General features: G+C 35.3%; 1 protein-coding gene across 17 annotated transcripts in view; it reads right to left on the reverse strand.

Moving 5' to 3' along the window:
• DOCK9 (dedicator of cytokinesis 9) overlaps positions 1-24,874 on the reverse strand; it is a 390,530-nt gene that overhangs the window by 21,663 nt on the left and 343,993 nt on the right. For 9 of the 17 annotated variants that reach the window (XM_074191938.1, XM_074191940.1, XM_074191945.1 and 6 more), the window contains 9 exons: positions 23,626-23,763; positions 23,319-23,501; positions 20,774-20,887; positions 20,434-20,649; positions 13,823-13,880; positions 11,455-11,532; positions 9,878-9,984; positions 1,633-1,755; positions 337-450 (listed from right to left, as the gene is read on the reverse strand). In XM_074191938.1, the coding sequence (XP_074048039.1) occupies positions 337-450; positions 1,633-1,755; positions 9,878-9,984; positions 11,455-11,532; positions 13,823-13,880; positions 20,434-20,649; positions 20,774-20,887; positions 23,319-23,501; positions 23,626-23,763 (1,131 nt within the window). The remainder of the gene's footprint in view (positions 1-336; positions 451-1,632; positions 1,756-9,877; positions 9,985-11,454; positions 11,533-13,822; positions 13,881-20,433; positions 20,650-20,773; positions 20,888-23,318; positions 23,502-23,625; positions 23,764-24,874) is intronic. The other 8 variants (XM_074191947.1, XM_074191943.1, XM_074191951.1 and 5 more) reach the window with 1 other exon arrangement.

The raw sequence follows: 24,874 nt of genomic DNA on the forward strand, positions 1-24,874 counted from the left end.
GACTAAGTAAGATATACATACAGGTTTGAAAAGGCAACTGGCAAACCACACAGAAGCACCAAAGATGCCGCTCAATAAACATTCTTAGGAATGTCTTATGTAGGAAGAACTTACCGCTGCCTTAAGAAAGTAATAAAAGAAAAGATAGGAAGAGAAAAGCAGAAAGTTTACTGAGGAAGATCAGAATTATACTAGACATGTTAAATATAACAGATCAAAGAAGACTGCTTCATATATAGAATTTATAATGCATGAAACTGAATAAGGTGCAAAACAATTGTGTAAACATTTTTATAGCACTTGATACCATTGTTGGAAAGGAGAGGTATTGCTCACCTGTCCAAAGAATGCCACTCTGAAGTAAGTCCCCAGAAGTCTCTTGCCTGTATGCATAACTTCTGTGACTTTGCTATATGCTCGATGGAGAGTGTCATATAGATGAGACAGTCTCTAGAAATATGGGAAAACAGTTTCCTTTAAACTTGTAAACAGTGGATTATAATTCCCATTGTTAAATATAAAAATAAAAAGCTCCCCTTTTAGCCCTCTTCTCTTAAAAAAAAGTTTCAATTATTTCTTTCAAAAAAACCCCAAACAAATAAACCAAAGTGACAAGATGGCCTAAGAATAAATGAATCATTTCAGTTTTTTAAAATGAACTAAGGGATCCTCCCCCCAAAGCTTTTATTTTCTCAAAATAATAAATTGGACTAGATAATATAGTTTTATGTTGTCTATACACAGGAATTCTTCCTGACTTGTTGACCAAGCACTCTCTCCATCCTAGGAGTTGACCCGGCACTCTTTCTTTAGCCTGCAAAAACCTTTGGAAGGTGAGATATTTAATTTTCTCCTCCATGGAAGGTAGAAGACATCCAGTCCATTTAGGATATGCTCATGTTTGAAATAAAACCATGTTAAGCATGGAATTGGGAGCCAGGAGAGTTGACTTAGAATGGTGAGAGCTCCATTGACATAAGAAGGACATTCAGAATGGTTACTGGATGCCACTTCCCTAACAAATGCAGTATATTTTTATTTATATGCCTACTACTGCCAGCAGTGAAGGCAGAAGTTTTAATTTTTGTAAATCATAGAGGAGGAGGTAGAATAGCAATTCAATTTCCACTGAAAACAATTTTCTGGTTGTCTTCTTTTTCTCATGTACTATAACGGGGGGGGTACTGCCAACCCCCTGCTCTAACTCTTCCAGAACCCTCCAGATCTTGAAAGTGTAATTTCATTATTTTGTTATGAATTTTCAAAAATCTAAAACATCCATATTCAAATATAAGTACAAAACCACTTTCGAAAATAAAATAAATTTGTATTTAAATCAGCTGCCATTTTGGATTTTCTATGCCCGCTGGTCTCCTCCAGTGGTGTGGATAATTGTGGGTTCATTATATGATCCCCAATTTCAGTAGACAAATTTATTTCATCTGTTTAAGAATCATATATATTCAAAACTTTAGACAGAGCAACAATGTCATTTCCATTTTTTTGACTTTTTTAGAAAAAGAGAGGAAAATCTTAAAGTTACCTTATTACTGAGAAAACTTCAGAATTATGTAGAAGAGAAAAGGAAGTTTGACAAATGTCATGAAAAGAAGAAAACCCAGAATAAGATACCTCAAAATCTCTACGTTTCTCATAAATGGGAATTATGAGTTTATAGATGTCAGCAATGAGCTCATAGCGTTCGGCCTTCCAGAGCCCATCTGCACACTGTTCAAGCAATTCCATCAACACGTCCTAATTGCAAAAGAAAACACAATTGAAATATAAGGCAATTATTGGTGAAATAATTTACAGAGAAGTGTAAAATACATTGAGATTTCCTTGTTGGTTAAAAGTTAGCTCATCAACTTCTTTCAGGGTACATTTTCAAATTTTGCAAATAAGAAGTGAATGAACAAAGCTCAGAACTGACTATGGGTGATGACCATGAGTATTTAGTGAAGGCAACAAAACTGTCATTTATATTTTTCACAGACTACTAAAATCACTCTTTGCTGGGGCCCAGGTATCCGCTACCACTTCCTGGACTGCTTGGATAGTAACCTCTCCCTCCTTCCTTACCGGTAGCCTTGGATTCTGCTCCTGGGTCCCTTGTCTCTGACAAATGAACCTTCATCCTGGCTGAACTCCAGGTCTCTATGACATTTCAGCTACATAAAAATGTTATCCTTTCCCTTCTAGCTTCCCTTAAAAGATTATCCCCCCCCCCCCCATTAGAATGGAAGCTCTCTGAGGGCAGAGACTATACTTGTTTGCTTATATCTGATGCTTTGTCTAACCTTTCAACATTTTAGCTATTGAAAGATGTTTCCTTTCTCCTATTCCATCTACAATGAATCAGTCTGGTAGGATATTCACTACCTTCAAAAAAAAATAGAAAACTCATTTATTATGAAGATCAAAGGGGAAGGTAATAATATGGAGAGTTAATATAAACAGTCTCAACAGATGTAAAGGATAACTTTATAAGGAGGCAGCAAGGGGAGAAAACAATGAGAATGACCCATCAGTAATAAGTAAGGGGTTTAAGAGTAAGCAGAAGTCCACAGGTAAAAAGGCAACATAAGAACCTAAGGGGCAGGTATTGGAGTCATGAAGTCTTGAGTTTAAGGCCTGTCTCCTTTACATACTGTGTGACCCTGGGCAAGTCATCTAACTTCTCATGCTTTAATTAAGAATGACCTGAATTCAAATCTAGGATCAGATGCTTACTAGATATAAGACCCTGGGCAAGTCACTTAACCCTAATGGCCTCAGTTTCCTCATCTGTAAAATGAGCTGAAGAAGAAAATGGCAACCATTCCAGTATCTTTGCCAAGTAAACCCCAAGTAGAGTTATGAGAGTTGGACACAACTGAACACTTCTCTTGATGGAACTCAAGATCCAATTAGTTTTTTTAGCTTCCTCATTCCATCTTTTTTGGCCAGCTGACAACTCTCATCCCCATATTCTGAAATCCAATGACACTGGCTTCTTTGCAGTTCCTCACACAAGATACTCCATCTCTCAACTCTGGACATTTTCACTAGCTGTTGCCATGCTTGAAACTCTCTTCTTCTTCATCTCCACCTCCAGGCTTTCCTGGCTTCCCTCAGATCCCACCTACTACAAAAGTCTTTCTCAGTCTCCCACAATTCATAAACACACACACATACACACAAATACACATATATATATTTCACATAAATCTGGTTCATACATAATTACTGTCTTGTATTCTTCATTGGACTGGGTGCTGCCTGTCTTTCTTTGGACTTAATAAATGTTTATTGAAAAAAAATAAATGCTTATTGGCTGACTGGCTCGTATTCAGTTTATAGTCCATTAAAAACTTTAGATTTTTTCAAACAACTGTTTTCATCTGTGCTTCAAACTGTCTTTCTCCATTATAATGCAGAGTAGAAATTAGCAGCTACTAGATCTATTTAAAACAATGACATTAGAGTGCTGGGTTTCCAGACTATACTAGGACAGAGTGTTTGTCTTTCATCTTGAGATTTTAAACAGAATTGTTACCTTTCACATATTTGTTTTCAGATTTAAATATTCTTATCTAATGATTTGAAGTATTCATTTTTCATGTGGCAAGAAATAAAGTATGTTGCAAATTTTTAATTTTTTCTTTTAAAAAACTGACTTTATAAAAAAAATGATGCCAGGGCAAGACAATCTCTATTTTTGTGACATCTATTAGGCACACAAATCATAAAATTTCTATTTGCATGACTGAACTCTGGGATCAATGCTTATAAAAGGAGAACCAGATGTCTAATGGTTTTTATTATTATACCCATTAACTAATAAAGGCAAAGAAGCCACATATACATAGCAACCAAAAACTGTGTAACCAAGAGACTTCCTTAAAAAAGATGTATTAGTGTGCATACTCATGTTCATCATATTTTCTTGAAGGTTCTGTTTAATGAAATATTTATAAGTGAGTCTTACTGCTACCTGACCATGAAGATGTTGAATGAAGTTCAAAGTAAAGCACAAGGATGAAATAAGTAATCTACCACTGTTAATATGGAGCATCTCTTTCTATATATTTATATATTTTTCTATATATTTTTAGCAACGTAGCATAGTGGGCTATTAGTCTTGAGAGCCAATAAAGAGAGTATAGTGAGAAGAGCATTGACTTTGGAATCAGAAAAACTTGGGCTTGAATTCTGATTTAGATAATACCAAACGACCATGGGCAAGTCACTTGACTACTTTTAATCTCACCTGTAAAATAAGAATGGTCTGAAACTTAAATTAGATAATACATATAAAATGCTTTGTAAATCTTAAAGTGCTATTAAAAAACATCAACAATAGAGAGCAGCTAGGTGGCACAGTAGATAAAGCACAGGTCCTGGAGTCAGGTAGACCTGAGTTCAAATCCAGCCTCATACACTTAATAATTGCCTAGCTGTGTGACCTTGGGCAAGCCACTTAATCCCATTGCCTTAAAATAATAAAAAAAATGTCAACAATATTATTTGCTAATGCTTTAATGAGTAGCTGACCCATTCCTTGGTAATTCCTTGGTAATTCTTGGAATTACTCTCTGAGGTAAGTAGAATATAACACATTAAAGGCTTCAAATATAAATAGTAATTCACTGGCCCGAGTATGTGACTGTCCAAGTTGCTAATATCACACATCATCTCAAAGGCTCAAAGCCAATAGTATATGGAAATCTAAAAGTGACTTCTATGTTTATTCAATTACTATAGCCCAGAATGAAAGTCTTTCAGATGTGTTTAAAGCAGGTCTGGATTTGATCAATGATTCAATAAAAATGTCATTACTGGATGTCTACCCTGGGTAGAGGGCCCTGTGCTAGGGAAGGGGGTGCAAAGAAATGAGACATGATTCCAACTTCAAGGAATCTGTACAAACTGGTCTCCCAATTCCTCAGAAAGAACTGAAATGACTTTTCAAGGGTCAGAGAGATAGCAAGTGTCCAAAGTAGAATCTGAACCAAGTCTGCTGCCCTGCCCACTATTCCTTGTTCAAAATCTGTCTCCAGCACATACTAGCTGAGTAAACTCAGACAAGACATTTAACCTCCCTGAGATTCTGTCTTCATCTAGAAAATAGGGAGAATAATACCTACTTTAACCTATTTCATAGGGTTACAGTGAAGCTAGAATAAGACAGACACTTTGCAAATCTAAAGAATTATATAAATGGGGGTGGCTAGGTGGCGTAGTGGATAAAGCACCGGCCTTGGAGTCAGGAGTACCTGGGTTCAAATCCGGTCTCAGACACTTAATAATTACCTAGCTGTGTGGCCTTGGGCAAGCCACTTAACCCCATTTGCCTTGCAAAAACCTAAAAAAAACAAAACACACACACACACACACACACACACACACACACACACACACACACACACACACAAAAGAATTATAAAAATGCTACTTGTATAAGGGTCACCATAATCAGTCCCCTTCAAGGCTCAGTTTAGATCCTCAAGGAGGCATTGGATATAGACCAGCTGGGTGACCACCTGTAAGAAATTTAACCTCTCAAATTACCAGGCAACTCTTGAAGACCACTAATTACAGAGAGTTGTTGATATGCATCAGTTTACAAATAGGCACACCTTCCCTTACAATGCAACCACAGGTCAAGATTAAAAAAATTTATATATATGTACACACACACACACACACACGAGTGCATAAATGTAATTTACATAAACACATATGACTACAAATATATATGCATATATCGTGCAGAATTATGAAGTGAGATTGTGTAGAAAGCCCTGGATTTGGGATCAGAGAACATGGCCTCAAATCCCAGCTATGAATTTTACTATACAAGTGACCTCAGCTAAGTCATTTCTCTTCCTATCAAGCCTCAGATTGCTCATCTGTAAAAGGAGGAGAATAGGATTAGCTGATCTCTAATCTCTTTCTACCTCTAATTCTTTCTTGTCTTTTTTTTTTCTTATTACCAAATGTAAATTTCTAGAGGCCAGGGACAATTCATGATTAATTTATTTTATAAGTTCCTTGAGGGCAGAAATCTTTTTTTGTCTCTGTCCATGTAGTTCCTGACAGCCTTAAGAAGTTGAACCAAATCGGATAGCTTTATAATTATTTCGTAACATGACAACAACTTATCCCCACTTGCCAGGAGGCTACTCTGCTAGAAGTAGGTTACTGAAGATGGAGTTAGAAGTTCATGCAGAGAACTTGCTATGTATGTATAAGGCAGACCAAAAGGTACAATTTGCAAACACTTAAGGATGACCAAACTCATGAACAACTTGAGAAGGGAAAACCTAGGGATGAAAGACAATTTAAAATTGACAGGAAATGATTTTTGGGGAGTGGGGCCAAGAATTTTAGAAATTATTAAAAAACCAGTTAAGCACTCCATGATAATGACTATCTCATCCATAAATGGCAGCCTTTGGGGAACTAAAGGAATAGTAACAATAACAATACTAATAAAAGCTAGCATTTATATAATAACTAAACTGTCCTCAAAACAACCCTGAAAGGTAGGTGCTATTATTTTGCCCATTTTACAGTTGAGGCAATTAAGGAAAACATAAGTTAAGTGATTTGCCCAAAATCATACAAAGTAAATATCTAAAATCAGATTTGAACTCGTGTATCCTGATTCCAAGCCCCGATAACTATTGTATCACCTTGGCTCCCTAAGAATAGTCATGGCTTAATGATTTTTCTATGCTTATCTGAGGGAAGAAGTCATTAGTTCCTTTCCAAATCAATGAAAGGGGGCAACCATTTTGCTAATCCAAGAGAAGAGAAGAATCACATCCTTTAAGTCCAATCATGAGTGAAGAAATTCACTATCTCTATAAATTTAGTTGAGGCTAACTATCAGAGATGTATCTATTTTCTAGATAGTTCTTTTGGAACCTCTTGAGGGGACTAATTTATGTACTTAATTGTATCTGGCAGTATAAATTATATGAGCAATTATTTCCAGCAAACCATGTGCATCTTTTCATTTCAGCTTTTCTATAATCAAGAAACATCTGGCAAAGATAATCACCTTTCATAATGAAAATCACTGTTTGCTGCAAAATCCTGATAGTCAGATAAAAGTACTGTATAAAACGTGAGGCATCTGATTTTCTCTCCCTCTTTCTATACATATGCTGAAGTCTCCAAAGTTCTTCTCCTTGAAGTTTTACTTTCTATACTTTTATCTTTTACTAAGTACTTTATAATTCCATTGTATATCGTGTCTAATCCCTTGAGATTTCCATGCACTCTGGACTTTGTTAAAGATTAACTAATTTTATCCTTTAAAATAAAAGTACACAAATTCATCTTCTGAATGATTAATGAATAAAAATATCCTTTTGGTCCTGTTATTTCTAGTAGCTCAAAATTTTCATTCACTTTGTTATTTCAAATTGATCTCAATCAATCAATGAGGATTTATTAAAGTACCTACTCTATATTAGGTAAATACCATGGATAGAAAGACAGGCAAAAAAAATCATTTCTCTTCTCAAGAACTTCATAATGATCTCTTGATTTTTCTTCTTACTTTACAAGGCTGCTGAAATAATTTCATTTTACTATGTCAACCACATGAACATAATTGGAGTTTCACTTACTGGCTCCATTTGTTGTTTTCTTGCTGATTCACCAAGTTGAAAATGGGCAACTGGGTGGTTAAGAGAATAGAGTATTAAGCCTGGAGCCTAAGTTCAAATCTGACTCAGACTCCAGCTGGGTGACCCTGGGCAATTCTGGTTGCCTTAGTTTCCTCCTCTGTAAAATGAGTATACTTGCCAAGAAAATCCCCAAAATGAGATCATGAAGTTGCAGATACAGCTAAGATGACTTAAAAGGTTTAAGATACATCTACATTGATTGGTTTACCTCTAGCCTTGGTAATCCTCAGGCTCAAAGTGGGCGGTGGGCTTGATATGTTCATCCAGTCAATAGTTGGCACTACAGTTTTGGATATTTCTTTTTTGTTATATTTTAAGTTTTACTAAGTGCTTTCTTTAAAACAACCCCATAAGGCAGTGAGGTCACTATTATCTGCATTTCATAGATGAGGAGAGAAGGCTCAGAGAGATATGAGAGACCTATTCAAAGTCACAGAGCTAACAAGTCTCATACCTAGGACTCAAAACCAGATCTTTAGATCACAGAGTCAGTGTGGTGTAATGGAAAGAAAACTGGAATGGAGTCAGATATCCATCTAGGTTACAATTCCAAAATTGTTATTTACTACAGCACAGAAGGATGTATTACAGCTCAGCATTTTTGAAGTCCAGTCCAAAAAAAAAATCAACTTCTGAGTTCAGCAAAAATTCAACTTATTGACCTCAGGGAACTGTAGGCTTAGTTCTACCTTAGTGATAATTTTCATGTGTAGTAAAATGATTATTTTTTAGACTGGACTTTCCAATAAGGAAGTTATGACCCAAGTTTCCATGCGCATGAATCATATTTTTATTATTTTTTGAAAACAGAATTTTCCAAGCAGTCTTTGAAAAAGTTTTTTTTAGCTGAAACAATCCCCACTTTTTGTGGCCTATTTGTTCATTTAGAAGGTTATTCTGTGGCATAGGTCATTGGGATTATTGTGGCTTGGAAATATATAACATCTCATTGGATGTTTTTCATTTTCTTTCTCCCCTGAGTTAGATCATTTTAATTTAGTCTAACATTTTAATATATTCATATTAATTTGTATATTTAATTATTATAGTTATGTATTTAATATAACTATATTAAAATATTATACTTCATATAAATTATTTAACTAAATTTGTTAAAGTGTATGCCCTCTAAAGAAACAATATGGTACAGTAGAAAGATTTTGTATTTAGAATCAGGGACTGATAATGTTCAGTCATGTCAGATTCATTATAACCATTTGGGGTTTTTTTTGGCAAAGATGCTCTATTTCCTTTTCCAACTCATTTATAAATGTCTTGCCCAGGGTCACACAGCTAGTGTTTGAAGCTAGATTTGAACCTAGAGAGAGTCTTCCTGACTCCAGGCTTAATATTCTATCCAATCTACCACCTAGTTGCCCTTAGAGGATCTGGGTTCAAATCTCCACCTTGCCATGTGACCTTGAGTTACTTAATTTCTCTGGGTCTGCTTCTAGAAAAATTTAGAGGGCTGGCTTGGATGCTACAACCTTTTCAGTTCTAAACATGAAAACATCTTATTAAAGATCTATTAAACAGGGGCAGTTAAGTGGCACAGTGGTTAGAGCGCCGACCCTGGAGTAAGGAGAATCTGAGTTCATATCCAGCCTCAAACACTTAATAATAGCCTGACTAGGACCTTGGGCAAGCCACTTAACCCCATTGCCTTAAATAAATTAAAAAAAAAAGGAAAAGAAAAAAAGATCTTTTAAACATAAGAAAAGGGAAAAGATTTCTAGGTCATTGCCCTAAAAGTGGGGGCTAAGCAGGATCTGTTTTGAGTTCCATATAGTACGTCTAGACTAAGACTGAATTTTAAAGAAGATTAAATAAGAATGATGTTTTCTAAAGCTAAAGAGGTTGAATTCCTACTTCCAGAGCAATGGAGGGCATTACTGGGAAGTTCTTTACAGTCAGTTATTGTCTACTTCTCTTGGAATGCTTACACGTGCAGCTCCCCAGACCCCCTCTCCCTCAACTCAGAGGATGCTCCCTAGGAAGGAAGAATTACAGCCTTTGTATCTCCCAGCAACGGGACAGAATGATCTTAATAAGATTTGAGAGTGGCTGCAGCTGCAGAGGAAAGCAAAGCATGAAAAAAGGTGGTGGGTCTGTTGAGAAGCAAATAGCAGGAAAAGGCCACTCATGATACGTTCAAGTAACTGAGTGACCCGATGGAAAATCTGAATACTCACCTCATTAAAATGGACATCCTGCATACCGACATCTTCCATCATTGAGGCCTCTTCATCTATATTGGGGGTAATTACCCTGAAGGCTGTGCATCCTTGCCTAAACATGCCTAGGAAATTTGAAAGAAAGAGATTTGTAAAACTAATTGCCTGAAAGTAGGTGAACTCAATTAACTCAAGGTTCCTTCCTGCTGAGGACAGGGGGCTGTTTTCATTTTCAAAAGGATGTGGCCAAGTCTTGAAATAGGCCATGTCTTAAGGACACACTCAGATGATGGAAGTCAATGATGCTGTTTACTTCCCCTGAGAGTTATTCTTTTTTTTTATACAGCCCCTCCCTTTTATACAGCCCCTCCTTCCCTTAATATTTTAACTTTAATCTTCAAATTTCCCAATTAGTTGTGCTTTTAACAAGTTCATGTATTTTAAAATATTATTTAATATTAGCATATAATATAAAGTTTCTCCATATCATGATTATTATCAAATGGTAAATATATAATTTCTGAGTTGCAGAAAATAGAATTCACAATAAAATTATGTTAAATCTGAACAGATTTGTCAGGATAATCACTGCCTAGACACCAAGATAAGTGTGTAAAACCAAGACCACCAAAAGAGAAAAAAGGCAACCAAAAGAATCACACAAACCTCAATAATGGGGAAAAAAAGTAATTTGCCTCCCTTAGCATGACTGAAAGTAGACCAACAATTCATAATTTACATGTCACCCTCCCTCTTTAAAATGAGATGATATTAAATGAAAGTTCTTCTACAGTGCCATCTACAAGGAGAAACTTGGAGACTGGATTAGCTGGTTTCCTGATTAATTGCCTCTAGAACAAGATGAGGTCCTTTTATCCTGCCCAAGAAGGAAATAGGATAAAGAAAAGCACTAGTCCTTTAGAAATTCTGATACACCCATATTCCGGGGGGGGGGGGGGGGGGGACAAAAACAAAACCCCTAGATTGAAGTTAGAACTTGGAGAAGCAGCTGGGATCAACTTCCTTAAAGTTCACTATTTCAAATCTTGATGATGATGATGGAACAATATGCTGTCATGGTTGGGCAACCACTTAAAGTGTTAGTTGAGTAATAGTTATTAAGTCAAGTAGTCTCTCGACCCATAGAATGACATCTGTATGACATAAAAAAGACTGCTTTATATTTCACAATTAGGTTCCACCATATGTAAGGGAAATAGGTCCTTGTCATTAATGGATTAGTATGATGGTGTCACTAATTAGGCTGTCTAGTTTTTTCTCTTATGTCTGCCACAGGAAATTCGGATGTTAAGAATGAAAATTTTGAACAGAAAAGTCAAAACATGAGTTTGTCAGGGGCAACTTACTTAGTCTGGTGACAAAATAGAATTTATCATTAACAGGATCAAATCAAGATATTAAAGAGTTTTCTAGAGATGAATTCTCTCTTGCCAATCACAGGAGAGCTCAAGAAAGAGAGAAGAGAGGAAAGTGAAAGGCACCTTCAAAGCTGATCAAGAAAAACCCAACACCACTGGATGGTAGCATGTATTTGCAGTCTTGGCTGCTAGAGGAGAGGCCACTCCCAGGCTCACCTCCCTGACTGCTCCTCTGGAAGGTGCTCTGGCTGTAGGGGAGGTAGGATAGCTCCCGTCGGAATGTTTTATCTGCTTCTAAATATGAGGAAATGGATTACCTGATGATGATCTTAGCAGAGAATCTTAAAAGTAGTAATAGTACATGGTACTTTCTTTAAAAAATGAATTTTTTTTGCCTTCCTTTTCAGATTTGTGATAATGTTTGATATATTTTAACTCAGTGAAATCAAGATGTCAGCCTTGCATGCCAAAATACATCCCCTTTATTCCCTATAGCAATGAAATCATAAATCTGCTCCCTATATTCCTAGTAACAGCTAGGTGGTAAAATGGATAGAACATTGGGCAGGAAATCACAAAGACCTGACTTCATATCCATTCTTAACTATGCGACCCTGGGCAAATCAATGAATTTATTTATTCAGTATTTATTCCACACCACTTCTGGAATGACCCTCTCTTGTTGCTGGTTTAATACTGATGCTCTTCAGGGTATTTTCCTATACTGAAAAATGACCTTAAAACCAGCTTTTTCTCCAGAAGCGAAGGTTGCTGGCAGATACTGTGATAATTTTAGAAAGAAAAAAAGATTAACAGATAAGAAAAGTAATACTCAAGGTGAACTAGTCAAACACCCAGTTAGTCTGTAATGTAACAGACCAAAATAGTAGTAGCAGCACTTCCCTTCCGAAGAAGAAATATCATCCCCATTTTATAGATGAGCAAACTCAAACATGGGCACATTAAATGACTTTCTTTGGAGTCACACAAATATCTAGGTAAATAGAAATCCTTTTAACTCTAAAGTGCTTTATGGAGAAGCAGCAGTTACGAAATAGAAACTCAGTTCCAGTTCTAGTTCTGCCAGTTTCTGGCAAGTCACTTAACAACCTATTAAAGCTCAATTTCCTCATCTGCAAAACGGGAATAAACAACTTACACTACCCTACCCTACCTTTCTAAGTTTCTTTGAGGAAAAGACAAAAAAAAAATAGCAAACAATAATAACAGCCAATATTTATAGTGTAACTATACAAATCTTATCTCATTTGATTCTTACAATAACCTTGAAAAGTTATTATCCTCTCCATTTTAGAGAGGAAACTGAGGTAGACAAAGGAACAGTAACTTTCCCAGGGTCACACAGTTTAGATTGGATTTGAAGTCAGATCTTCTTGACTTGGACTTAGTGTTCTAGCCTCTTTACCACTTAGTTGTCCCTAGGAATATAGGGAGTAGATTTACAATTTCATTGCTATAGAGATCTTCTACATAGAAAAATGCCCTTGTAAATCCAAATAAAAATAGGGAATTCATATATTAGAGAATTCAGAGGTTGAGTGACTTGCCCAGGGTCACAAAAGCTGTATATGATAGAGGTAGTGCATGAGCCCACAAGATATCCTTCCTGCTTTGAGGTCAATTCAAACCTGAGCTGTTTTTGCATTATTTTAGCCCCTATACCCAACCAACATAGGTATTTTTTTTTTGCAAGGCAAATGGGGTCAAGTGGTTGCCCAAGACCACACAGCTGGGTAATTATTAAGTGTCTGAGGCCACATTTGAACTCAGGTACTCCTGACTCCAGGGCCAGTGCTCTATCCACTCACTGCGCCACCTAGCCACACCCAATACACAGGTATTTTAAAAAGTTTGCTGAATTAAATTCATGCCCCTTGATTAGAAAGTGAGCAAGAACAGATTGATAAAACAAGTCTTTATATCCTGACCCCTATCCCTTCAACCTCTTTCTTTTATCCTAAAATCCCACATTTATTTTCATTTGGAATGGAGGTTATGAATACAGAAAATTTCCCAAGTTCTCAAAAAGGAACTCTATAAATATGCTCATTAAAGAGGTCGGAGTTGAATGAAATATTATTTTCCCAAACACTCTGAATTATATCCAAGCCTAAAAAAAAAAAAAGAAAAAAAAAAGAGGAATTGATCCTATGAGAGTGGACTCCTTTGGAAAAGATCAAGTCCTTTCGACCTTAGTTCACTTAGTGGGAAGCAACAAGCATCAAAACTGATGCTATAAACCTTCAACAAAAATTGTAAGATGTGGCTTTAGAAAGGAAAACAGTCTCCCAATGTCAAACAAGAGTATCTGACATTTCTACATCTTTCTGGTGATATTGTCTTTAAAGAGTCATTTTGGGGAATCTATTTATACTTTCAAAAACTTTTGCTTTCTCTTTTGCTTCTGAAGGTACCAGAACAGTCTTCACCCAGCTTCAGAATTAACACTCTCCTAAGTTGTCTATATATTAGAAGAAAATGTTTCCATCATGGCTGTCCAATAAACACACCTCATAAATCCAGACAAAATTAGCTTCACAAAACACTGGCAATTGCTTCTTACCTTTCCTTGTAAGATATTCAGCCACCAGAGCTGTTACATGGACATAACACATAGCTGCCTGTAAAATAAAACATATATTAGACATTATCACTAGTGACATTTTATATTTGGGTAATACTTTTTATTTGGTCCTTTACATATATTATGTCATGTGCAACCTGGTAAAATAAATGGAATCACTTCTAGTTACTAAGGTAACTAAAAAAAAAACTAATTAGGTTGACCTCTCACTGGTTGAGGATCAAAAAGAAAAATATTGTGTAGCCATGGAACCAAAAATTCCACAGTTGGATGTTTGGAATTAAGGTTCATGGATGGAAAAAGAGAATCAAAAGAACAGATGCTTGCAGAAGTTCCATAACCAGAGAGGCTTCAAAATTCAAGATGCAGTGTGTGTGTGTGTGTGTGTGTGTGTGTGTGTCTTTGAGGAGTTGCTCCCTCGTTTACACTAATATAATGACCTTATATATTTGGTAAGAGGTTGGTCATACATAACCTGATTCAATTTAAAATTTGCAAACAAGATGAGAGAACTAAGGGTCAAAATATAATCATCAGGATTGTTATCCATTAAATCTCAATTCTGATGAATATTGTTTTAACCCCAAAGACAAAACACAAACATTACCTATGCCTTATCTACTATAGGTAAAGGCAATGCCATACCCAGCTTTACAACCATGGCATTATCCTTGACTCCTCATTCTTCTCCATCCTATCTATCTAATCAATTTTCTCTTGCTCTTACTAGTTTCACAACAATTGTTACATAAGTCCCCTTCTTGCCCCTCAATTTGCTACCACTTGACTTCAGGCACCCATCCCTTCTTTCCTGTGTGAACTACCAAAGTAACCTCCTAATTAATCTCCCTGTTGTGCCCTACTCCAATCCATCATCCAAAGGAAGAGTGATATTTTTGAAGTACAGGTATGACAATGTCATTCTTTTCTTTTTAATATTTCTTATAATTTATAAATATTTTAGAGTTTATTTTTAATTATTATTTTTATTTGGCTTTTAAAATAGTTTGACATTATGAATTTTAGTGATATACATTCCATTGGATCTTTATCACAAGGATCAGATTAAAAATTCCTCTGGTTTGGTATTCAAAACTCTTCACAAAAAACTGGAAAGACTTAAACGAACTGATGCAAAGTGAAACGAGCAGAAACAGGAAAACATTGTATGAAGTAATAGCAATATTATATGAAGATCAACTGTGAATAATGAGGCTGTTCTCAGTATTATAATGATCCAATTCTGAAGGACTTATGATGAAAAATGCTATTTGTTTCCAGAAAAAGGACAAATGCAGTCTGAATGTAAATTGAAACACATTTTTCTTATTTTTGTCTGTGTTTTCTTTTACAACATACTAACATGGAAATATATTTTGTATGACTGTTTGCATATAACTTATATCAATACCCTTGCCTTCTCAATGAAGGGAGAGGGAAAATAGAAGGGGGAAAGAACTAGAACTCAAAATTTTAAAAAATTAAAGTTAAAAATTGCTTTTATAAGCAATTGGGGGAAAATAAAATATCAAATAAAAAAAAAACTCTTCACAAACTGGTTCCTACTTACCTTTCTACCTTTATTATATTTACTTTCATTCATGTACTCTGTGGTTTAGTCAAACTGCCTCTTGTACTCAACACTCCAGTTCTGGTTTTCTTGACTTTGCAGTAACTGTTTCTCATGTCTGGAATTCACTTTATCTATACCTCTCAAAAACCCTAATATCCACTCAAATGCCACTTTAAAACATGAAAATCTTCACTCATCTACTCAATGCTAGTGTAGAAGTTCCTAAACTTTTTTGCTTCATCATGACTTTAGCATCTCAGTAATTTTTTCACAGTACCACCAAGCCTACAGATTTACTTAACAAGAGTTCTACTTTTTAAATAGTTAGGTCAAAACTTTTTAAATATCCTGCAGTGTTCTTGTGAGCTGTGGCACCAAGGGCCAGAGTGTACCTAGTTTTAGAACTGAGGTGCTAGTGCCTTCTCTCTTGATTATATGTGTGTGTGTATTTGTATGTGCATGTGTGTGGTATGTGTTTATAAGAACAATGCATACACATATATGTATAAACATATATACATACAAATGTAAATATATGTGTACACACACACACACACACACACACACATATATGTCTACCTCCATAAGCTCATTGAGCAAGGACTATTTTATTTTTTCTTTGAAATCCTATAAATGATTATAGTGCCTGGAATATCACTGACACCTAATAGATGATCACTGATTGACTGCTAAGTTGATTTTATTAAAAAAAATTTCTTATGATATCTATTGTAGTTTATAAAAGTGGACAGAATAAAGGAAACTATCTTCATTTTAAACTGCTCAAGATATGAGAATTAGCTTTTTACAGATTCTAAAAAGAAACTCTTTGTCCAATCTTGCAATTTAAAATTAATTATATTTGTATGTGTACACACACATATATATATCTATATAAAATGAATATACATTTATCACATGTGCATAAGTATATACATATCTCTATATTTGATAAATATATTTATCAAATATATTAAATATAAAGATATAGGAGTGTGTGTGTGTGTGTGTGTTTGTGTGTGTTTGTGTGTGTGTGTCTATACACACACATACACAAACACATTTAACTTAAAACTGAAGGGTAGCTAGGTGACGCAGTGGATACAGCACCAGTCCTGGAGTCAGGAGGACCTGCGTTTTAATCCAGCCTCAGACACTTAATAATTCCCTAGCTGTGTGGCCTTGGGCAAGCCACTTAAGCCCACTGTCTTGCAAAAAAAAAAAAAAAAGAGACACACATATACAATTCTAGTCTTTCAATTTTAAGTTGTTTGGATTAGGCAAAAGTTTAACTACAAAATCCAACCAGCTCACCTAATCAAAAAAGAGAAGTCTTTCTGGCAGGAGACTAAACACATACAAGGAATTAATTATTAAGAATCTAATTAATTGATTTATGACTAGAAATTAACAAAGCTGAAATATGTAATTTTCAGATTACTGTCAGTGACAAGAACTTCTGAGATGTCATATAATACCACTGCTATTTATAATAAGGATAGTAATTCATATCTTAAAATATTTTATTGCTCATATATTACTTCATCACAATAATTCTGTGAGGTAGGTAATTCCCATTTCATTATTTTGGTTTTAAGGAGGAGAAAACTAAGGTCTAGAGAGAGAGTTATTAATTGTTAAGAATCTTTTTTTGTTTTTAGGTTTTTGCAAGGCAAATGGGGTTAAGTGGCTTGCCCAAGGCCACACAGCTAGGTAATTATTATGTGTCTGAGGCTGGATTTGAACTCAGGTACTCCTGACTCCAGGGCCGGTGCTCTATCCACTGCGCCATCTAGCTGCCCCTAAATGTTAAGAATCTTGATTAAAACTTCAATGTTCATCTTACTATAAACACTCTGGTAGGAATGATCTCAGATAGAAGAGTCCTGTCCAAAGAACACTTGGCTATGAGTGCTGTTACCACCATGTTGCCATGGAAGCTGGCAGAAGCTGCAAAGCCAAGGTAGATTGGCTGTTCTTTTCAGCAAGAAGTGGTGGAAACAGTGCTGACTTAGGAGTCAGGAAAGACCTGAAATCGAACTCCAGCTCTAACATTTATTAGTTTTTTGCTATTGGTGAACTAACTTTTCTAATCCTCAGTTTTTGCATCTTCACAATAGGAATTGCAATATCTATCTCAGAAGGCTGTTGTGAGGCTTCAGTGAGAGAATGTACATAAAATACTCCGTAGACTTTAGGGCACCTTATAAATACCAACTATTATTATATATTGTTCTCCTTGTCCTTTGCATGCACAAAGCCAAAGTAAACTTGAGATATACTTGAGGGAAGTAAACACTATGATAGAGGCCTTGGGGTTGGAAAAGAAGAAATTTTCCCCCTTACATTCTCCCCTAATGGAAAGGACTCTGATGGCCAATTTATGATATGGAAAAGTATCTCAGGAAAATTCAAATCTCTGGTATAATAGCATGGGTCCATCTCATATAATTTTTGGTCTTTGGTCTCCTTTCTATCAATCCTTCAATCATCAAGAATTTATTAAATTTTTACTCTACTGCAGCAGCCCCTTTCTCCCACTGGTAATATCTTTTCAGTATCTACTTTGGGACACTCTGAGGAAAGGTCCAGACCAGTCTTGTCCCACTCTCTGGATTTTGCCCCAATATGGCACCCTGTCCTTTTTTATGGGCTGTTTATCCCCGTTAGAATCTAAGCTTGATCTTAATGAACAAGAACAGAGATTGTTTTTGATTTCCAGAGTTTAGCAGAATGATAAGCACTTAATAAACATTTAGTTACTTGAATTGACTATTATCTCATGATTCTCACAACAACCCTGTGAAACAAATGCAATTATTATCTTTCTTTCGACTCTTTTGTTATCCCCAGCACTTGGCACGTTGATTGAAGAGGATTCAGAAGAACCAGTTTTAATAGACTAAAGTTATTCAATGTTGCAAATCTCAGAACAGAATAGCACACACAAACACTGAAAGTTGGCCTTTTAAATCAGGAAGACCTGTGTTCAACTTGTGCCTCAGAAATTTACTAGCTATATGACCCTGGGTAAGTCACTTATCCTCTGTTTGCCTCAGTTTTTTCATCTGTAAAAGGATTAGATTCAATAGCTTCTGAGTTCCCTTCTAATTCTAATATTTAAATTCCTAGTTCAGGTTACAATTTAATCCTAAGGGCATACAGGAAGTTTATTCTTTTTTTTTTAGGAGGTTTATACTTTTGAAATACTTTCTTATATCCTTAAACCCCAGACTATATGATTTCCTTAAACTTGAAATATAGTCATAAGAGAATTGACATAGGTTCAGTGAAATAGAATAAACTTATAACACTTGAAAAAAATGACTCAATAGGGATTGATCAAAGCATGTAGATCTTTTTGTTTTTTGCAGGCTGCCTACATATTTATTGAATTTTATTTGGAAAAAAAATCTGTGGTGAATTTTAAAAGCAACCCTAGTAGCAACAATTAAATTAAGTTGCATGTAATGGATATCAAAGTGAACAAGGTTTCCCACTTATTTTAGGCTGCAAAAATGATTTTGCTGATAAACTATATTAGGGTATGAAGAAGGAGAAATCTTACGACAGCATTTCTTCAACACCCAATTCATAAAGAATAAATTCCTAGAGTGAATCCTTATCTAACAAGAAGTAGGAAAAGTCTTTTAGCTAAGCTGATTGCCCTGACTCCTAAAACCTGGCTTATAACTCTCCCAGGTGGAGAACAATATTTAAATGTAATTGAGAATAATTAACAAAATAAACAAAAATATAATCAACATAAATAATGTTACTATGTGACTTATAAGGATCCATTATGTATAGTTTGGTGGCCTCCATAAAAGAAATCAAGCTGAGAGGAGGTTATAATTTGGATATTTAAAATGCACAAAGATTAGTCAAATATTTTAAAAGATGTTCATTACATTTACACTACTTCAATAATCTTCTATCTTATTTCTCTTATTTCAATGTCTTCTTCTTTCAATTCATCCTATACAGTGATGGTCAAAAAAATCATCCTAAAACATTATTTTGATCATATCATTCTCCTTTGATCAAAATTCTTCAAATAGTTCTCCAAAGGTTTTAGAATAAATCATAAACTCTCAAAGCCTTCAAAATATGACCCCAATCTACTTTTCCAAACTTATCTCTTATACTACCTAAGTCATCTAAATTCCCTTTTCTGTCTTTGTGCTTGAATCATACCCCTAACTGAAATGTTTTTCCTCTAGATTCAAATGCTACCCACCCATCCTTCAAGATTCAACTTAATTTTTTCCTGGCCACTATACTCCACTATGATTTTCCCTTCTCCTGTCTAACTTACCAGCACTTCTTAATTTAAAATTTTTAAATTTAAAATTTTATTTTTTCCTGTGAAAACAATTTCTAAGCTTTTAAAAAAATTTATTTAAGGCAATGGGGTTAAGAGTGACTTGCCCAAGGTCACACAGCTAAACAATTATTAAGTATCTGGGGCTGAATTTGAACTCAGGTCCTCCTGACTCCAGGGCCAGTGCTCTATCCAACATACCACCTAGTTGCCCCCTCCTAAGCTTTTTTAAAAAAAAAAAAACCAAACAATTTTCAATTCCATATTCTCTCCCACTCTTCCTTCCCTCATTGAAAAGTCAAACAATTCAATAAAGGTTATATATACACTTCTTAGGTAAGAAGACTACTGTTCATAATGTTAATTAACTTTGTGTGTGTGTGTGTTTTATCTTTCTAATTAGACAAACTCCCTTAAAGTAGGGACTTGTATGTTCTCTAGCAGAGGTGTCAGACAGGGGCCTGGTTCATAACTCTCCCAGGTGGGGAACAACATTTGAGAAATAATTAACTAAATAAAAAAAAATACAATGAACATTAAAAGCTAGATGGCTTACAAGGATCCATTATGTGCAGTTGGTTGTCTCAATTTTTATTTGAGTTTGATACCACTGTCTATAGTTTTCGCTGAATGTTTTATTGACAAATAACACCTTATTATCTAAATCACAAAACCAAAGGTTTCCAAGGCTACCTCAGAGAGATCCCCATTTTTGACATGGATTCTTGCCATGCTGTCCAGCCATGTCTTTCTGAGTTCCGGAGTACTTGCATAGGACTTGGCCAAACTGTACTGTAGGTCCACTAGCATTTCAGGATCATTTTCATGCTCCTTCATTTGAGCCGTGGCCATTAAGACCGTACGAATCCGTTTGGTCAAATCCTTTACATCAGATGAGAAACTAGTGTGCTAAAATGAGAGAAAATGGACACATATAAACCTTCATGGGTTCATTTCCTGGGTCAAACAGGTCTTGGAATACTGGCTAGAAACCAAGGGTTTCTACACCTTGATTTCTACTAGGGAGACCCACCTTAATATTCTTGTCACTGTTTGCACAGTTATTGATGATGGAAAGGGACTGCTGGAACCTGGTTCCTCCAATTCCGACAACATCTGCTATCAGTTGACTTACAGAAATTATAACCTTCAAGAAATATCAATAAAATTTAATCAATTTGCATTCAAGATCTATTCCACGAGGCTACAGTTTCAATGTTTATAGAGACAGCATTGTCTTAAGTAGTGGTTCTTTGAATGCAGCTAAAAAAAAATGTTCACAAACATTTTTAATCCTTTAAATTTCTTCTAGAAATTCATTCAAGGAGTTATATACTGAAACCTGCATTAGCAGAACATATAACAACAGAGATCAGAAATCTTAACTAGTAATAATATATAACAATTCACATTTTCTTTTTTTGTTACTATTTTTTCCAATTTCATGTAAATACAATTTTTAACTTTCATTTTTACAATTTTAAGTTCCAAATTCTCTCCCATCTTCCTCTCCACCCCTTATTGAGAAGGCAAGCAATTTGATAAAGCTTATACATTAATTTACATTTTTATAATGCCTTCAGGTTTACAAAGCTTTACTCTACAGTGAATCAATCAATCAATCAATAAGGGTTTCAAGTGCCTACCATATTACAGGAGCTGTTCCAGGTGATAGTGATATAAACAAGGCAAGAAAGTAGTTATGTTATTATGAATCCTATTTTACAGCGGGGGAAAAGGAACGGAACAAATATTTACAAATGCCTACCATGTCCTAGACACTTGCTAAGTACATTATAAATATTTCTTTTGATCCCCACAAAAACTTTGAGGTAGGAGCTATTTTGATTCCTCTTTTTAGAGGTGGGGAAATTGAGGCAAATTGGGGTTAGAGATGAGAACACTGAGTTTGAGGAAGGTTATAGGTAATTTATAAGATCATGATAGTGTAGAAAGAATGCTGATGTTGGGAGTTGGGAGAGACCTGGATTTGACTTCTATCTCTTTAATGTATCATGCTGCTGAAAATCTCTGAACTTGATCTCCTCATCTGTAAAACAAGGATAACATTATTCTTGGGACTCTACCTGAAAGAAGAGTCAGGAGGGTCATGGGAGATCAGGTAAATCCTAATGTTCTGTAAACATTAGCCATTCAATTATTCATTCATGGTTAGCAAGTGACACAGGTTCTTACTTAGTCAATAGTACCTCCACCAAATGCTATTTACTTATTGCCTTCCAAAGTTTGGTTTCTTAGGGTGTGGGGGTGTGGGTAAAGGTTGGGGAAGAGATACTCCATTTTCTTTTTTTTTTAGTTTTTTTTTGCAAGGCAATGGGGTTAAGTGGCTTGTCCAAGGCCACACAGCTAGGTTATTATTAAGTGACTGAGGCCAAATTTGAACTCAGGTCCTCCTGACTCCAGGGCCTGTGCTCTATCCACTGTGCCACCTAGCTGCCCCTAGATACCCCACTTTCAATGAAGGAACTTTTCTTCCAAGTTCCTTGAGGCAACGACTTTTATCAATTTTGTCTCTCCTTCAGAACAAAGAACACAGAGCAAAGTTATCACAATAAATATGGGTGTAAAATGAACAAATGAATGGAATTGGAAAAGTTAAAAGGATTTCTATTATTTATGTGTGAAAAAAGGAAAATGCAATAAATGTGATCAGCAAAAAAGAAATTTAGAATTAAGGAGGCCAAAAAGAAAAAAAAAAAGAATAAGTCCAAAAAAAGACTGGTAGTATTTTGAATAGCCAAAAGTCAGAAAAATAGAAATGGGGGACAAAGGAGAAGGAATGATAATCTGAGGTCTCTCTCTTCATTATCAATGCACTAACTAGAGAAGCTCTTCAAGGAAAAATACAGTGTCCTTGATTCAAATCCCAGCTCTACCAATGTGTCCTTGAAAAAGTTATTTATTCTCTTTCAGCCTCAGTCTTGCATCTATAAAAATGAGTGATTTAGATGCCCCTCAACACAATGGGTAGAGAGGTGGCTCAGTGGATTGAATGCTGGGCCTGGAATCAGAAAGAGCTGAGATCAAATCCTATCTTAGATATTTACTAGCTGTATGATCCTGGGCAAGTCACTTCACCCCCCTCTGCCTCAGTTTCCTCAACTGTAAAATGAGAAAAACAATAGCCTCTATCTTCTGGGGTTGGTGTGAGGTCAAATGAGAAACTATTTGTAAAATGCAGGCACATAGTAGGTACTTTAATAAATATCTTTTCCCTTTCTTCCTTGTCTCTTATATTTAAGGCTCTGAAATCTTTTTTTTAATATTAAATGAAATTCTCAAGACTTGAGCTAAGCATATCAGATCATTTTACTACTACATTGTCTCAATATTCAAATTACAATAATAATTTCTCGCTAATTCTTGTAGAATTTGGGAAAATAACACATAGAACTTAGCCAAAATGGCATTTTGCCATAACAGGAATACATCTTTGGAGCCAGAATATTATAATTTGAAAGAGGAGACAGATCAATAAATAGGAAACTCAAATTATCCAGCTAAAATTTAAAAGATGAAAACAATACATCTGTGCCTAAATGAGAAACCACACTTACTTGCAGATGTGTCCTCACAAAAGATTTTTTTCCTGTGTAGTCAAAATTATTCCTCATTAGGAAATACAGCAGCTGGGAGGCCTCCGTACGAATGGAGCTCAGCTTGGAATTACAGTACTTAAGGATCTCATAGCACAATGCAGCACACATGTCAGCCCTCCCTTCATAAAATGTTGAGGGAAACTGTGGGGGGGGGGGAGAAAGGGAGCCAATGAGATAAAAATGTATGCCCAATAAATTGCCCTTGAATCTCAGATGCAGAAAATGGGATGCATCAGTAACAAAGGAACTCCATTAAATGACTCACCTTGTAAATTAATGACCTTAAGGCAGTGAAGACATTTTTCAAAGCTGTCTCAGATTGGTGTTTTTGAAGAAAACACAGGTAAACATCAAAAACCTTTTTCATCAGTGGATTATGTCCATGATCAGCCAGGAGCTGGTTCTTAAAATAGATAGTCACAGCAGTTAGTAAGACAGACCAAGAATCCCTGAGAATTTTGAGGGTTTTTTCAAGTAGGGGTGGGTCTCCATTTACATAATAACCATGTTTCCCGACCAGCTGTGTTGAAATCAAAACTTTTATTTTTATAACTAAAACAAGTTGTGTTATAAGAACACTGGTTAGGTCCGTTCTGATACATCCCCTTTGATACCATGCATAAAGTCTTTCAGTAAAGCAAAGAATCCTCATGCCATACAAATTATGTTTCAAATTTAGTCTCATGATTTTTTGGTAAGTCAGGTTTTACTTTATGTTATTCTAAAGTCAACCTGTCTTAAGAGTCTAAGATTACTATCCTTTATTATTACTTATTTATATATATATATTATTTATTATATCTTATTATTATTATTATTATTATTATTATTATTATACTTTAGGCAGATTCCTGAATTCTCTTTTGCAAATGAGAGCAGCTATCACAGAGTTGATAATTGTAATAGAGCGCTTTGTCATTTACAGTTATTAGCTGCGGTCACACAGGGTAGTCCCACAACTAGAGCTTTCTAATTAAAGGCTATGGAAAAAGACTGAAATATAATCCAGGAAACAAACATACTACCAGGGAAGAGGGAGAATCTGTGTTTAACTTTTAAGTTATTTTAATGTTCTAAGTGTAACATTTTTTTTTACTAACTTTTATTCTTTCCTTAAAGAAAAATAACTAGAAAGCAAGTCATGATAGCAAGTTTGGGTAGCTCCAATTCACTTTCAATATTTGCCCCAAGCAAATGATTTCATTAATTCAATATTTTCTAAGTCTGAGTGGTGAAATAATTAACATTAGTTACCTAAAAATACAGAATAGGATGATGTTCATTCACAGAGACTTTCTCACCTAAATATGCATAAGAAATGGTCCAGGGATTTTTTCAAGTAGGGACAAAAGTATGCTATTTCATGTGCATGTTCACAAAAACAACTATTGACATTAGGGGAAAACTATAGGTAGAAACTATAATCCAAAATAAAATTCTAACAAAAATCTTCCAAAGGATGGTATTCCAAATTTATCTTATAGTTTGGCCTAGCCAAGCAATAGAAAAACATA

Source organism: Macrotis lagotis, chromosome 6 (genome assembly GCF_037893015.1).
Source record: "Macrotis lagotis isolate mMagLag1 chromosome 6, bilby.v1.9.chrom.fasta, whole genome shotgun sequence".
NCBI lineage: Eukaryota > Metazoa > Chordata > Mammalia > Peramelemorphia > Peramelidae > Macrotis > Macrotis lagotis.